The following is a 17348-nucleotide window of genomic DNA, read 5'->3' as shown; positions in this document are numbered from 1 at the left end:
TAAGTGCCATTAGCAAATAACGTAAGTATGTGATTTCTCTAAAATGGAAACATCACAGTTGAAAAATCATTATCACATTACTTAAGAAACGGGTTTAGTATTGCTGCGTACTTTCATCTAAATTGAGATGTCTATAGTAGGAGATCGTCCCTGAAACCATCATTGATTACTACCAAAATTATCATTGAATATCACTGACAATTACTCTAATGTTATGTGCATTCTATTATTGCTGGAAAAGGGGGATTTAAAGTAATTCGTAGATATACAACATAAGATTTAATGTAAAGCTGAAATGAATGGGAGTAGAAAGCTCTTTTCATCACATTAGTTTTCGGGTGACTACTTCTTTTAATGTGGTGTTTTTCCGTTGCTTGAGAAACATTAAACGAATACTATACAAGTCGTTGAATCCGAGTAGGACAAAAACAGCCAATCCGTCAAGCTGAAGTGACAAAGCAGCCTTATTTAGGGATGACCTCCTTATCACAAAAGGGCGCCCCTAGAAAAGTTGGACTAAAAACAGTTGAGTTCTACAACAGACTTGATAGCTGCAATAGCCGTTGCTTGAGAAGGATCCTGGTGATAACCTGGCATCACAGATAACCTGGTATCACAGAGAGAGAAATCTGAAGGTTCAGACCAAAGCAGATTCTGAAAGATCACATTTGAATTTTAGAGACGATTATGATAAGGAGAAATATAAAGAGGGGAGAGAAATGGTGGAAGACGTCTTCTATTGATTTCAATTCGTGACTCGTGGCAGTTTTCAGTGCAGAGGATCAAAAGAGCTGTGGTGCTGGAAAGTGAGGTGTGAAGAGGAGAGGCTCAATAAACGAAATAACTTGCGCTGACAACAGGGACAATCATTCTTCTTGATAAAGCCATGTCTCATGTATCCGTTTGCTCCCCGTTTGTATTTCGGGTAAATTTTGTATATATCCTGTATTAACTGTATCTTTATATATCTAAGTTTTCCATAATCCACGTGCAAAATAGAAAATTCCAACATCAAACCTCAGGGAAGTAAGAAATGCAGTGCAGGTAGATAAAGAGATTTATTTCAGGACCAAAAATTCCAAAAATACTCAAGGTGACATTCCATAGTTTAAGCACAACCTCATTTCTTTCGCCCATCTTGAGTGTGGAGAAACTGTATGAGCAGCTTGTACAACAATAAACCAAGCTAAAAACCTCAACGATTCTTCTTTTTATTAAATGCCACCACATATTTGTAAAAAATAGACTTTCACCACAATTTCTGTGCACAGTTAAGAACAAAGTTTTGAAATATGTTGTAACTTAACAAAAATATATAAAAAACGCACGCATCTATATATATATATATATATATATATATATATATATATATATATATATATATATATATATATATATATATATATATATATATTTCAAGAAATGTCTCAGCGAGAAGATGCACGCCTTGTTGAGACAGACGTTCACAAACAAAGCCAGTATTCTTACTGAATAATTACATATGAAATCTTTCAAGAACTCAAATGTACAGTTATTTTAACATGGTCATAGGAATAATCAATCTGTGATAACCATGCATTAATTTTGGACTAAAGAAAACACCCTGTTTTCATGATGATTAGCGATTCAACTAATTCGCTTCCACGGAGGTTCCTTCGTGGCTGTCTCCGGAATTTTCATCTGCGGGGCCCAGTGGGAGTGCTGTCTCTGTTTCACCGTAGAGGTCGAGAGAGCGGCCGTATTTAAACATCACTAAGTCGCCAAACAATGACAGGAACACAAGACCTTTCAGAGGGAATAGAATATGATTTGAGATCACACTGATATACAACGGTGCTGCCATCTTATTGTTTCTAAGAGAACTATGTATTTCATCAGCTGAGTTTTACTGTCATTTGCTTACATCTCTCTTAAAGAGAAAAATGATCTCATAATTGACGAAATCCTGTTAATGCACTGAACAAAGAACAGTAAATAATGAACAGTATGTAATCTTAGTTTTTCTTCACTGAATAAACATTCAAATTTAAATGTTGAGAGCAACCAAGCACTACTAATTTGCAAATAATGACATTTGATACATAGTCCGCTGCAACGGCAGATACCGTCTAGGCGACAAAGGACTGAATTTTGTTATCATTGAAACTGGCTTGAAATATTGATGAAATTGTCTTTCAGACATCTTTTTAGATTCTGCATCCGTATTGCGGATAACTTCACAAAAGGTATTTGGGACGAATTTTGCAATGGTTGATTAATTAGTTTTTTTATATAACTGACTAATATCATTACAAATAATCTTATCACTGTTTCAAACAGATATAAGTATTGATAATTGCTTGTTATTATGATCTTTATCATTCTAGATTTCGAAGGAATTTTAACGCTAAAGTTTGCATTTGATTACATTTTTTCAGTATTGACTGTTTTCTTCCATTATATCGTGAAGCAATATCGTCAGATAAACCAGTTAACCACCGGCAGAATCGAATCAGTAATGTAATGCGCCTCTCTCTTACTAGTAAAGCTATTAAAAAGGTCACACAAAAAGATTCATGTAGATACCACCGTTGAACTCAAAAGATACGAAAAAGACAAAGTTTAAACACTCAATCATCAGCTGAGTTTTTGGTGTAATGAGAGTTTCAAATAAAGTTAATCTGTAAATAGAGAAAAGAACTTTGGAAGCTGAACACAAATTCACGTTAACATCTGTGTAAGAAATTCTTCCCTTATATAAGAATTCAGCTTAATGCTGTAACTAAATTACAGTACTTAGTAAGCTACTTTCAAATCCACTCGGGGGTTGGTGGCCATGTTGAATAAGTTTGCTTTAAACAACGTGTTTTTTTTATTGTTGTCATCGCAGAAAATCAATGTAAACATATTGGAAAAGTTCCATTTATTTTCAGCGAGAAATTCATGTCGTGGCTTCCTTCTTACCTGCGGCAAAGGAATGCAGCAAGATCCTGAATTTATCGGTGTCGTAGAGCCAGCAGTTGCCCTGAACTCCGCATCTTTCCTCCCAGATAACACAAGAAGAGTCTAGAAAGAACAAAATTCTCAGCATACTTCGCTCGATTAAACTATCAACTAGGAGTTACTAATTGCGACGAGTTATTTCGGTAGCATGCGCGAGCTCTTCTTACTCGTGATTCACTTTTTGGTCAATTATGTCAGGAAGAACTCTCTGACACATGCTTAGTTTAGAAAAAGAAAAGATACATTATATACATATATATATATATATATATATATATATATATATATATATATATATATATATATATATATATAGGTATCAGTCACCTTTTGCACTCAGGTAACTTTGTTGTCTGAAATAATCGGGAAGGAATATTATCTAAAACCGAAAACATGAGCTGAAACCTAACTTTTGATCGGTGCCTCAACACTTACCTACAATCTTTCCCATGATCAGGGGACCTGGGATGAATCCAAAGAGAGCCAGGAATACCTCAAGTATTCCAATGGAGAGACCTTTGTCCTGGTCGTCTACAGCCCTGGAAATTGTCAGCATACGTAAGTTTGTTTGTGAAGAATGTTGGAGAAATTGTTTTACCATTTATTTCTCAATATATTCCGATGACTACGCAAAGGTCTATTAGTAAGTAAACGCTCTTTCTGTTTTCATATACAGAAAAAGTGTTAGTAGTTGCATTCAGTGAACTTGCATATGATAGAAGCCCATATGACGTATGGCAGTCTGAATTCCAAAGATATGATAAAAACTCAGAAAATAAAGAGGAATCGGGGGATATGATCTAATTGCAAGCGTTAGGCACACCTGGATCTCTAGTTCACTGACTGCAAGTAGTGTTATAAAGTGGAGTTATGAAGGAACATGACGTAATACAAGATTCATGATAATTTCACATACTTCTAAGCTAAAGGAGCTAAGAGAAGATTTCCTTTTAAAACTAATAATCATCAAATGGCTCAGCTGTTGGCCTATTTTTAAGAGAATTGGACCTTCCACAAACACCATACAAAAGTTACCAATCAAGCATTGTGATCACTTTCAAAGAGGAGGCCTAAAGAAGGCTAAACGCTGAGCGATTCACCGCTAAATAAACCATTTTAAGATTAGATTTCTTATTTTGATTTAGACAATGTCTTTTTCAAAAACAGCAGCAAAATTAACCAACCAGTTTTGTTATTATTCCTGATTTACACATGATGCTTAAAGACGTGAAATCTGCGTGGCAAGCTTTAAACTCTAGATTACCCATTGTCAAATAAAGAAAAACAAAATAGATAGAAATGGATATTTACAAATACACAAAAAACGAGAAAATAAGCGAAGGATCACAAAAGCCAAATAAATCGGTGTGAAGTCGTGTCAGAAGTGCTGAAATTCCCGCCACCAGCTTCGCCAGATATTTTGTTTCCTCGGTCTCACACAGTTCAATCAACATGAAACTGACAGAGAAAGCTGAAATATAACTTCCTATAAAAAGCTCTTCATAAAATCCATTAATTGGCCCTTTTTTTTTCATTTGACTTCCTGTAAATAGACAACAAACTTACCAAAAAGATAATACTTTTATCATATGCTTAATGAAAGAAGGCCACTCTAAATGAAAGGGCAGATTTAGTTAAAACAGATAAAGCATCAAAGGCTTCATAAGCAACGGCTGAACGCCAAAAAAACACTTCGATCATCAAAGGGCCAATTGAGTTTAATGGGGAAAACAGATTATTTATAACGCTCATTGTCGGACAGTCAACTTTAACGATTGATTGCTGGTCGATGGTACAGTGGTTAGTGTCGTGTAGATGCCACTCAGATGTCGCGGGTTCGCGTCTTCCCCAGGCCGATGAAAAATCACTGACTGTATAGTGATCAATTACTGTTGCAGTGTAGGGTTCGCGGTGGGAGGTTGAAACCAACATTCTTGGAAGCATGAGTGTCAAGTCAGTGGCCTCCGTGTGCTTGTTCCATGTGAACAGGTTTCATCTACTGAAATATAATGATAATAATCATGACCCAAGATGAGAAAATGTTTCAAGAAATGATTGGATTGAATGTCAAATCACATCTGCCCATCACACCCATCATCAATATTTGTTTAATTACGGTTCTTCACGCGGCCTTCATGAGGATTTATTCCACGGCGGCCATTCTTATACCAGCTATTGTGATTTATTCCATAGGTGTCATAGCCAAACCCGTTGTCAAGACTTATTCCATAAATATTAAATGTCTTGCCCACGACCGTTATCAAGGTTTATTCCTCAGTGGTCATACTTTTCTTTTTATCATATATCTTCGGTAGCAATCGAATCCGCAGCCCGGACCATTGAGATGCAAAGAACGAGACACCGACTGTAACCTCTACTGGTATATTTAGGACTAGACTTTTATGTAAACTGTGAAACTGACCGTCTGCCGAAACTATATGGGTGGCTTACTTAACAAGCACCACTAACTGCTTGTTAGGTGTTGAGTCTAGATCCAGTATATGAGATACCAGATAAAACTAACAGTATATATATAATATATCCACGGATTCTCCTGATTATAGAATGACCAGTGACAGACATACTGGAGGGTGGGTCCCCCCTGACAGACACACTGAAAAGTGGGTGTTAATTGGATCTAGATCCAATTTAGGAGATACCAAGTAAAATTTACACTACAATAGCACTATACATCCAAAGTACTGTGGTAGTAATGAGACATTTTTGTGGGTGGTTGCCCCCTGACAGACACCCCACAACGAATGGGGAGGGGGAGACAGGATCTGCATCCAACGTTGGAGATACCAAGTAAAATTTACATTAAAATAGCACTGCATATCCTAGAATGCTGTGATGGTAATGACAGACATTTTGGTGGGCGGTTACCCCCTGACAGACACCCTAACAGGTGGGGAGAGGGAAGGGCAAGCCCTGATAATCACTGTATAGACTATGTATAGTAGACTACCATTAAACCGTATTATCCTTTCTATATCCTTTTATCTATTTTATACAAATATTATTTAGTTGTTTCATATAAATAACAGTCATCTGCAGGCCTAAAAAAATTTCGGTCATATTGTCATTTTGTCAAGCAAGCAACTGACTTCAGTTACAGTACTCGCTTTATCTTTGTTTACGAGATGAACGTTGATGTAGCGGTGGCTGAAAGACTGGCACTGTAAAGCAGCATGTAAGTTCTTATCATTATTAGAGTTATTGCTGTAAAATGCCTATATACTGCATAACGTTTGTTGAACCGAGATATACGCAACTATTAAATAGATAGTAATACATATGTAATATAGGGTGTCCATAAAGTCCCAGTACCATTTTGGGCAATAAATACTTGTAATGGTTTTGGGACTTTATAGACACCCTGTATATATGCTATAGTCGAGTACAGATCATAATAATTACGCTATAACCTACTCAGTTTGTTTTATCGAAGCAGTACAGCCTTCTTTTGGTTTCAACTGACTTCCATACTAACGAAATCATGGATACATATTTTTGTGTATTATCACTCTTAGGATATCGTTGTTACTATAGTAGATTTTTATTTGTATACGGCTGGTAGAAAACTCGTCAAACACAGATGACCTCTATTTTTTAAACAATCTCTCCGAACACAAAGTTATTCCGAACATTTCCATTCTCTCAAGAAGGTTATGAGTAAATATAAGAGCAAACTAGGCCCAAAAAATAATCACCTAGCATAAATGTAAAGAAAAAAAGAGAAATGGAAAATTAGTGCGATTGTGAATTTTTCATCGTTAATGTTTAATGAGTAAGTGTTTAGCGAATTGTCAGGGTTTAGTGGGTAAATGTTTAGAGAATTTTTAGTTTAGGGTTTAATGACTGTTTAATGTATAAGTATTCAGTGAATGTTTACTGGGTGTTTAGGATTTAGTGAATGTTTTGTGAATGTTATTGAATGATTATGGTGTAAGTATTCAGTGAATGTTTTGAGTCTTTAGGGTTTTAGTGAATGTTTTGTGAATGTTAGTGAATGTTTAGAGAGTGTTTAGTGAATGTCTTGTGAATGTTAGTGTTTAGTGAATAGTATACGGTGAGTGTTTAGGGTTTAGTGAATGTTTAGTATGTACGTGTTTAGTGATTGTTTAGGGTTTAGTGAAGGTTTAGTGCATGAGTAGAAAAGATCAGACAATGGATGGAGCCAGGTACAGAAAGAACAAAGATCCCCTCCATGAAAGCCTACAACACCAAGAAATTAAGGGAGAAATCAAGTGAGGTCAATGAAATAATGGGAATAATACACACAACCAGTATCACAGAAACAAATAACTTGGCATATGCAGGAGCAAGATTAGTAGCAGAACTGATGGGGATACGAACACCAACACCACTAACCCAACAGAAACCAAAACAGCAATCGCCTTGGAAAAGGAGCCTGGAAAAGCAAATCATGGTGAGGAGATCTGACTTGAATAAATTGAAAGATATGGCCGTAAAAAGGCTAAGAAGAAAGAAAACGGGAGGAACTGAACGAGAAATGCAAAGTACAGGAGAGGGACTAAACAACACTTATAGAAGATGTAAAACAGACTCAATGCAAAAGCACATAAGATCCAACGGTACATGAACAAGAATAAGGGATACCAACATACCAAACTATTCAGAACCAACCAGAAAAGACTATGCAGCCAACTAAGAGGTGAGCATCCCCTTTTGCCCCTTTTCGCTTTTCCCTTTACTATCTAGTGGAGTCTCCCGTCGGAGCTTTTGTATTAAACTGCATCAAGTGGAAGCTCCCGTAGGAGCCTTTAAGACAAGGACAGTTTTTCCTCGAGTGCAAATAGCTTCATTGTAATTTTACCGTATTGGGTGAAGGTTTATAGCTGGTTTGTATGAATTAAAGTGTATCCCATTCATTTTTTATAAATTATTACTATATAAAGGAAAAAGTTCATTTTTAGTGTTAAATTTCTCCTGGGTGTCCTCTTAACGCGTAGGTGCGACTGTTGATTTCGTTCTAACACTGAGACATTTCTCTCTTACTCTTCAGTGTAGCAGTCAGGTAAGTGATTTTTCTAGTTCCTCAAAAAGCTTTTCGGGGACATTTTTAATTATTTTTAAACTATTTATGTTAATAGATAATTGTTACATTTTTAGTTCTTAATTACCTGTTACTTATAGTCTGGTGTTTGTGTTAAATCTTTGACTGGTCCGGCTATAATTTTTTTTTTTTTAGCAGAGGACCTGGTTAACTATGGTACGCATTTGTTGTGCCTCTTGCTAAGAATTAAGTTTTCATAATATATATATATAATATATATATATATATATATATATATATATATATGTGTGTGTGTGTGTGTGTGTGTGTGTGTGTGTGTGTGCGTGTGTGTGTGTGTGTGTATTTAAATATATATATATATATATATATATATATATCATATATATATATATATATATATATATATATATATATATATGTGTGTGTGTGTGTGTGTGTGTGTGTGTGTGTGTGTGTGTGTGTGTGTGACTGGTAAAAATGTTCTTTTACAATAGAATTCTATCTAATAAACGGAGCCCATAAAAACGCCAAAATATAAAAAGTAAGTACTATATTTCAGAAACTGCTGTCTCTCTCTTCAGGTAGGTAATGAATGAGAAAGTTACAGAAAATTGGTATTAATACTAAGAGATCCATCCACAGGTAAGCCGTTTAACCAGGTCATTCCGGTTGATAATTTCTCTTTAAGCTTCTTAAGCGTTGATTGATGGAAGATTTTATCTATGATATCAGAATCCAAGGCGCCCTTTCCGATACAACCAATTTTTTTTTTGTAAAAACTACCATTGAAAGAGAAGACATTGTTAGTTACACAGAGGTTGATTATTTTTATTATTTTGTCAATACCAAGAGGAAAATGTTCTTTATATGGTTGTAACTTCCTCTTTAGAAAGGACAACACGTCGGCGATCGGGACTTTGGTAAATAATGATTCAACGTCAAGGATGACCAATTTGATGTTATTTGCTGGAGTGGAGCTGGATTTCAAAAGTAGCTGTCCGTACGGAAGGAAAATGCTGGAATCTGCTATCATCACTAAAACCAACAATATGAACCTGTCAGGAGGACACTGGAAATCGGGTGACATCGACGAACTAATCCTTAGGCCACTTCTCAAGCAGGTGGCCAAGAACATCTGACCACCGGACGAATCGCCAGACGAGACTTAATGAGGCCAGAAATCACCAGTGAATGTTCTAATCCCATCCTTCCTGGGTCACCAGTAGAGACTTACTGCCATATATATATATTATATAATATTAATATTATATATATTATAATATATTATGTATAGATATCAAATATATATATATATATCTATATATATATTAATAATATACTATGTATTGAACACTATGGTGATAAGTGTGATATAACACTGAAATAGACAGTTTGTTTCTGAGCCTCCAACATTAAAGGGTGCTATAATTGCTGGTGGAACGATTTTTTCCTCGCCATATTGCAGAGCTACGTCTTGACGCTGTATTGCTTGCTGAATATCCTTACTCTGCAGCAAGGACTTTTCATTCTGCATTTTGTGTACTGCCCTTGTTCAGTAAAAGCCAAGGGGACCTCTCTGTCCCAAGGTAATAATGTAAGTGATTACATAATAAAAATATGGAATGTTACTCCATATATATAAAAAACTAAAACTAAAGATGTCAACCAGATTGCTTGCAGGAATGTGATCAGACCAGAGACGCTAAGATGACATATACAATAAAGTAGGCTAAGGTGACGTGCCGTCACCTGTGGGCATTCATTTGTTTGAAACATTAGTCCAAGCTCCCCGTGCTTGAGACAACTACCGCGACCTATAATTCAAATGGCCTACGGTGATTTCTAATGTGTCTCATTTTGTATGTATGTTCATATGTTCGAGCTACTGTCTGCTTCCTTTATGACTTGTAACCGAGATGGTAGACAGAACGGAATTAGCCATCATCGTTGGCAGAAGCGATCAAGCCATCGTCATTAGAAGACCTGTACAAATTTCCTCTGAACTACATGTAATCTCAGAGAATATAAGTATTTTTTTATACTTCGTGCTTTCTACTAGAACCTCACATCATTGCCGAATCATCATGAGTTTAACACATCGTCGTCATAACCAAAGAAGATAATACCGACTTCGTAAGTGATCTACAAACCCCAAGACACTCCAATGAGTATGGAAGTGCATAACCAACCGACTTAGCGTAAGATTATCGCAAGTCTAACATTACCTCATAGGGCGCCTTATTATACAAGGCAACAGCCCTAATAATAACGGTTATACCTATATTTATTTATTGAGATCACGACCTGTGATCTTCTGCTGACGTCATTAGTGGAGGTTATGAAAGCCTTCCAACACCATAGTTTGGGATCAATTTTCCCTGCCACCCAGATTAAGCCTCCAGACGTGGAGTTTGCTATTGTCCTCCAAGAGGAGACCTATACAGTCGTTTGAGGAACTTGTTAGGGATATTAGATAGTATTTGTTAGGATATTCTTACTTTTCGCTTGCCTCCTCCTTTCTGGACCCTCTCCCCTTTTTGTATGTATGTGTTGATGACCTGTCTTTAATTGTGTAATTGTTTTCTTTTGCAGGAAGATAAGAGTGAGTGTTTCTCATTAAGTACTGTAATATTGAGGTTCAGGTGTTATTTCTGTCTGAAACATATGTATTAAAATTAAGTATTTTTTTATGGTATTTTCTTTGTCCCCTTGAATTGACTTTGCACTCTTATTGAAGTTGGATACTATTCCACTTTTTGTGGACTTAGTATGGTCTTTTGGTGAATACTACTTGATAAAAGTTTAGGTGTTTTGTGTGGTGGTCAAACCAGCCATCACAATATATATATATATATATATATATATATATATATATATATATAAATATGAGAGAATAGATAGCTTTTAGTATACAGCATACATGTATGTCACGTATAATCACACTTACATGCAAGCAAATACAAAGAAAATGCCTAAATATGTAATACCTTAAGTGAATAATCGTAGTGCCAATCTTCCCTGTTGCAAGAGCAGTTGTGCCGATCGTTTCCAACACCAGATAGTAAAGGATGGCATCACAAGATTCTGGACAGTAACCTTTTGTGGCGGTTCCAAATTGAGGCCTTCCCCGGTTCTGGAATAAAAGGCAAAGGTTTTATGTTAGCGTATGCTTGAAAGAATTGATCGCCGTGTTTCCAATGGAAAAATTATGTGAATATAACATGACAGATCTTTGTACTATTTCAGAAACAATTTTTATGTCAGTTTTACTCGAGATTATCATAAACACTGTCATTGTTCTTAAATATCACTGAGCGTTTTGCGAGTTTTGTTCTCAAGTATGATAAAAGTATGTTCCAATACAGCTTCAAACGAAACCTTTATCTCGTGTGCCGAAGAACATCCTTACTTGTATGGATACAGCACCAGATGTGGGTGAATGCGAAGTAAAGGTTGAATTATTTCTTATACAAGTGCATCCGCCATATACCTGTGGATGTAACAATATACTTTTGTTAGTTATTAGTTGCCATTGTGTTTCGTTTATCAAGCGAAACAACTGTCAGCGAGAGCTTAGGCAAATATTTTATTTAATAATATAATAACATAATCAGTTTAAAAGAGCGAATCAGGAATACATTAATTCGCATCCAGATATCCCACGAAATATAACGAATACCGTCTGATTAATCCCTTGGCTAACCTCCACAAATGATTTATTATGAAATCCAAATAAGGGTTTTGGTCCCACATTTGTTAACACCAAAATTTCACAGGCTGGACGTTGGCTTATTGCCATTCTTTCAATCGCCCGCCTTCATTCATTCTCAAAAGATGCAACAAGTTAAACCTCGATCTAGATGTTGTAACAGGTGTCATGATATCTGTCCCTGGTTCAGTGCTTTATTGATTGCCAAAAATCTGCCAGTTTAAAAATGGAGATGTAAAATTTCTGAAAACCGGCCCTAAACTCTCGAATAATAATAATAATAATAATAATAATAATAATAATAATAATAATAATAATAATAATAATATATTTTGGAAGAAGACCCTCTTTTAAGCAAGCTATGTTGAATAAAATGGCAGAATAAAGCGAATTGATCTTATATATCGTCTTTTCCAAGATAATCTCCTGCCACGCCTAAGAAGGAGCCATTTATAATCATGCCAGGACTGCCCTTAACACAAGAATAAAAAGGAGAGATATTATACCTAATATCGAGATTATCAACCAAACTACTGATCCTCGACGTCTGCGCCTCCTGGAAGCCCTCCAAATAAGAAAGGAGAAACCTAACTTGAATATTACCCCAGACAATGCCAGATATTCAGGAGCGCCCACAGGATGATGGGACTCCTGCTGCAGGCTGGACTCCAGAAATTCATTCCAGGGGACACTACTCAAGCATTTGCACTGCTGAATCCCTGCGACCATCAGCGCGGGATCCCCGACTTCGGCCAAGACCACCTTGACTTATCACAATTCAGCTCTAGGTCTCAAAGAGACACTCCCTTCACCAAAGAAGAATTAAACCTTGTATTAAAGAAAGCAAAGGATACTGCACCTGGATCTGCCCCCATAACATACAGCATGCTCAAGAATATGGGCAAAGCTGCAAAAACAGTATACCTCATGCTGGTCAACAAAACATACGTCGAAAGAGTCAGACCGAGGAAATGGAACCAGCAAGACACATTTCCAATTCCCAAACTCAAACAACCTGGAGCCTACAGACCCATTGCCTTAATTAGCTGCGCTGCAAAAATAGCAGAAAGGACTACTCTAGAAAGCAGGCCCTCTGCATCCCTGTATTTAGACATACAGGAAGGAAATCGGTGCTCAAGAATGCATAAAAGATGTCCTATTAACAATTAATGAAAGGAAGGTCTTAATAGTTTTCCTTGATCTTGAAAAAACCTATGAGTTGGCAAATTCCACTGTCATGCTCTCTTCTCTTGTTCAAGAAGGCATAAAAGGCAATCTTTTGGCATGGACACAAAGGTATACATAAGATCGATTGGCTAGAGTATTTTATCAGGAAGCATACTAAGAGTTTATCGAACATGAAAATGGAACACCACAAGGAGGAATTCTTAGTCCTTCTGTCTTTAATGTCCTCCTGGAACATCTTGTTACGTTGAATCTACCCAAAGGAGTAGAAATCTTTATTTATGCAGATGACATTTACCTGGTGTGTCCCCAGAAACCTGGAAATATTCAACAGCAAAAAACCCAGAGATCACTTTAATTGATCGAAGAGAAGTGCAAAGAACTTGACTTGTAAATCAACACAAACAAAACCAAAGCAATGGTCATCAAGCACACACATATACCCAACAATCTCTCCATCATGGGTGAAGCCGCTGAATGGGTAAATGACTTCGTGTAGCTGGGAGTCAACATAAATCACAAGCTTTCCCTTGCCAATGAAATTGCAGCCCCTGAAGCAGAAAGCCCAGTGCCTTTAAAATACAATGAAAGGAATTACTTCACCTCCTTAGAATGTTTTATATTCAAACAACCCGTTCATTAATGGAATATGCGGCGCCTGTGCTCACAAAGACGACATATACACGAGTCTGCTCACTTTAAGTTATTCAAAACAATGCAAAATGGTATGAAGAAAACACAAAGTTACAACCTTTGTCTTTCCAGAAGCACTTCCAGAACACTCGCTGTCATCATCAGTCAACTAAGGCTAGGATATATGTGCACCTGGCAATTGATCAATGCAGAAGACAGGGCATGCAAATACTGCGAACAGGTAGTAGTAGATCAACCATTAGAGCATTACCTATTACACTGTCCAGAGACTTTTCCTCTTAGACAGAATTCCACAGAGGTCCCTTTAACTAGCACCAAATTAGTAACACACATGATTAAAAACATTGAAACATTGTCACCTTGCCTCTGCAACTTACCCGCCACCCATGTAAAGAAGCTGGCTCCTTGCCAAACACCACCTCGGGTACTCCTCCCTGATATTCATACGCCATTCCTCTTCATCAGATCACTTAAGGACTTCTCTATGAGCAAGTCCTTGATGGTATACAGCCATCTAAAGTATAAGCAAAGTCTTTCATCCATTCACTACTCATTATCAGCACTCACCACCAAACAACCGCCATCATTCCTTTACTCTCTCTGTTAAGTCTAAAGCTAACCTTTCATTTGCTGTCCCTTCTGCTGACACAGACATAGAGAACCAGTGAAGAGAGCAAAGTTTCAAGTGACCTCCATCACTTCATTCACCCTAATCTCCTAAGGGAATTTTTATTCCCAGCCTTTTTCTCTAACTAAAGTTTTTTCCCTTCCTCCCCAGGCTCTCCTACTTAGTGGGCCTTGCTGCTATAACACTGTCTCTCCCTCTCCTGCTTTATATTTCAGGCCCAGTGGTTAGATTGAGCCGAATGGTATTCTCAATGAAGAAGACATATCAATTGCTAAAAAGCAAGAGCCCAAGCTAGCAGGCTGGCTTAATCTATATCCATCCATCCACCACCTCTTCACTTCTACTGCTGACCAGCCAAGAAGATGAACCTACAAGGTCGAAACGTCGCGATAAGCCAGTTACACCGCAAATAACACCAGCTGAGTACCAGAGAAGACCCCAGCCTGACATTGACCTCGCTTATGGAATAATACCAACACCGACGACAACCTCTGCTTGACCTGGACCTGAGATCCGCCATGCCTGTATAACAATATACTTATAATATCAGTATACCAGTTTATGACAACAAAATTCTGTTTTAAATAAAAAAAAAACATAACATTCAGTGTTATTTAGATTTCTCCCAACATGAGTATTGGCCAGTTATTCGGAACTATCGCTGAACCAGAGAAGCGAGTAAGAAGGAAAATAGAAAAGATAATGTATAAGATCAGTTAGCTTCATTTTGCCGTTTTATTCGACAGAATAATAATAATAATAATAATAATAATAATAATAATAATAATAATAATAATAACGTACATTGTCACTATAAGCAAGGAAAGCAAAGCTTACCTTAGGATTAACAGACACATCCACCATCGTACACCCAGCAGAGCAAGGAGAGTAAAACAGAGTTGTGTTGTCCTCCGAACACACGGGAGAAAACTTCGTAATGCAGATGCAACTAGAAGAACATCCAAGTCCACTGGCAAGAAATACCAAACGATAAAATAGCAATAGATAATGGATGGACTCTCTCTCTCTTTTTTTTTTTTTTAATATTTGAGTGTGGAAGTAATGTATGAAGGGGTTGATGAAACAATTCCCCTTATAAAAGTGAAGCAGAGAGCATTTTCAACGTGACTGAAAGCAAAAAGGTTGAAGCTTTCGGAATGAAACGGTAGACGCAGCGTTAGATGAACTGAATGGTGCGCATTGTGTAGATACACAGGTAGAAAAAGGTTAACGTAAGTGAGAAGATGGATCAGATAATTTTGAGATGGCGAGGGCATCTTGAAACAATGAATTTAAATCGCGTGAGAGAGGCAATGAAAAGGAAGGTCCTTGATATCCGGGAGGAGTGAATGTCACCCGCAGCATGTGTCGGATATGACGCTTTTCCGATTACTTTTCATGAATGTGAATAAAGCCCCTCGTGTTGAGGACGTTTACAGCACAGGGAACTCAACTACGATTCAGCAGTAACAGGGAAGAGCTTGATACTTTTGAAAACCGATTGTTTTCTTCTCTGCTTGGTTGACGTCTATTAGAAAAGAAAATGTCCATCTTGTGAAAATGATATCTTTTATGTTCAAGAACGACATTTAAAACCGGCCACGCGCACTTGGTGGAAAGGGTACCTACAGCTTCGGGTAAAGCTTATGAAACTGGGGGTTATCTAGTGTCGCGACTTTCGTACAAAAAGCGTTATAACTAATTCTGTCCCTTGAATGAAAACATGTAAGCCACGAATAGACAATAACTAATAACAGTATAAATTACTTAGAAATAAATAACAACATAAATTCAAGAAATATAGGAATGAATATGGTGTGGTGTTTTGACAACTTACCTTCTTACCGTTGAAGAGACTGAAGAGGTCAGACAAAACGAAGAGGACGACTGCTGCCTTTCCAGCGCTCGCACTCCAGCTTTAACTCTGGTTATTGCTCAGACCATACTCTCTTTCTTCCATCTTACTTTCTACCCTCTCCTAACAATAGCTATTGTTTCCTTGTGCAACTGCCAGATTCTTTCCTATTACAACTTTAACATTTTCGACTCTCAAGTTCCTTTTCAACGCTGAATGACCTCAGGTTCCAGTGTTTGACCATTGGACTAAATTTTAATTCCATTTTAAGTCTAGAAAATAGCTTGAAATTCTGTTTATGACGCAAATTGATTATAAATATTTCTTAAGGCAGGACCCGATATATGTATATGGTATCCAATATACGTATATGGATCCGTAACTAAAGATTTCAGACTTTTCAGTCTTACAGTCGCCTTTAGTCTGAATATCTCCTTGATTTCTTGAAACTGTACCATGCAAAGTCAAGAATTGCTTTTTACCTCTTTGTCCTCTCGCTATGGTTTAAGATACCTAGCTTTCCCAACTGAAGAAGCGACCATAAGTATCTGCTCCTTCGCCAAATTCTTTTTTTTTTACTCAAGTGATGATTACCGTCCCAACTCATTCATTATTCCTCAATATTTCGATGTTTAATCATTTCATGCCACATTTACCTTTATCTGGAGTCAGTCCTTAATCAACGTTGCTCTTTGCTTTTGGGAGAGTTCTTTCAACCAGGATTCCTAAATTAAACGCTGACATCCTCTACAATTCGCTTCTTTTGTTTTCCTTCGGGTTATTACTGCCTGAATCGTCATTTGAGAATCACCCTCTCTCGTCTGTTCAGATTTTTACTTTTCAGCCGGCCCTTGGGATTTGATTATGTGTGATCATGACATTTGATTACGGAGACTTATACACTAGAATAAAATGCGATGTATCCAAGTACAGTAAAGTCTCTCTCTCTCTCTCTTTTTATACTGGATTCGTTAAGTTTATAGTTGACGTACGGATTCAAACATATGTATAGGAATGAGAAAAATAACTTCAAATTCTTGCGAACACCTTTCCGTTCCTTTCCTTAAGTGTAGCGGCCGTGCAAGTCGTTAGAGCACATCGCCTTGCTTTATTTAAGTAAAGTTAGAAACTTGTTCCCACTGGCTTATTGGCTTTTTATTACCTTCTACTTGAAGTTTCTGGTTCTAGAAATCAGTCCCTAAGTCTGGTTTCCGCCGATATCTCTCTGTCTCTCTCTCTCTGTCTCTCTCTCTCTCTCTCTCTCTGTGCTGTGTTGTGTGTGTGTGTGTGTGTG

The 17348-nt window shown here is 37.1% G+C and overlaps 1 protein-coding gene across 5 annotated transcripts in view; it reads right to left on the bottom strand.

The window, feature by feature from the left end:
• Nucleotides 1-1062: 1062 nt before the first annotated feature.
• LOC135201673 (solute carrier organic anion transporter family member 74D-like) overlaps nt 1063-17348 on the bottom strand; it is a 74534-nt gene continuing 58248 nt past the window's right edge. For 2 of the 5 annotated variants that reach the window (XM_064230793.1, XM_064230794.1), the window contains exons 9-14: nt 15037-15169; nt 11433-11513; nt 11011-11156; nt 3418-3521; nt 2944-3045; nt 1063-1785 (exon numbers count right to left, since the gene is read on the bottom strand). In XM_064230793.1, coding sequence (XP_064086863.1) covers nt 1631-1785; nt 2944-3045; nt 3418-3521; nt 11011-11156; nt 11433-11513; nt 15037-15169 — 721 coding nt within the window. In that variant the 3' untranslated portion in view covers nt 1063-1630. The other 3 variants (XM_064230792.1, XM_064230791.1, XM_064230795.1) reach the window with 2 other exon arrangements.

The sequence above is a fragment of the Macrobrachium nipponense genome, chromosome 28, assembly GCF_015104395.2.
Source record: "Macrobrachium nipponense isolate FS-2020 chromosome 28, ASM1510439v2, whole genome shotgun sequence".
NCBI classification, from domain to species: Eukaryota; Metazoa; Arthropoda; class Malacostraca; order Decapoda; family Palaemonidae; genus Macrobrachium; species Macrobrachium nipponense.
Note: the sequence above shows the minus strand (reverse complement) of the source record. Positions and strands in the feature narration are given on the sequence as shown.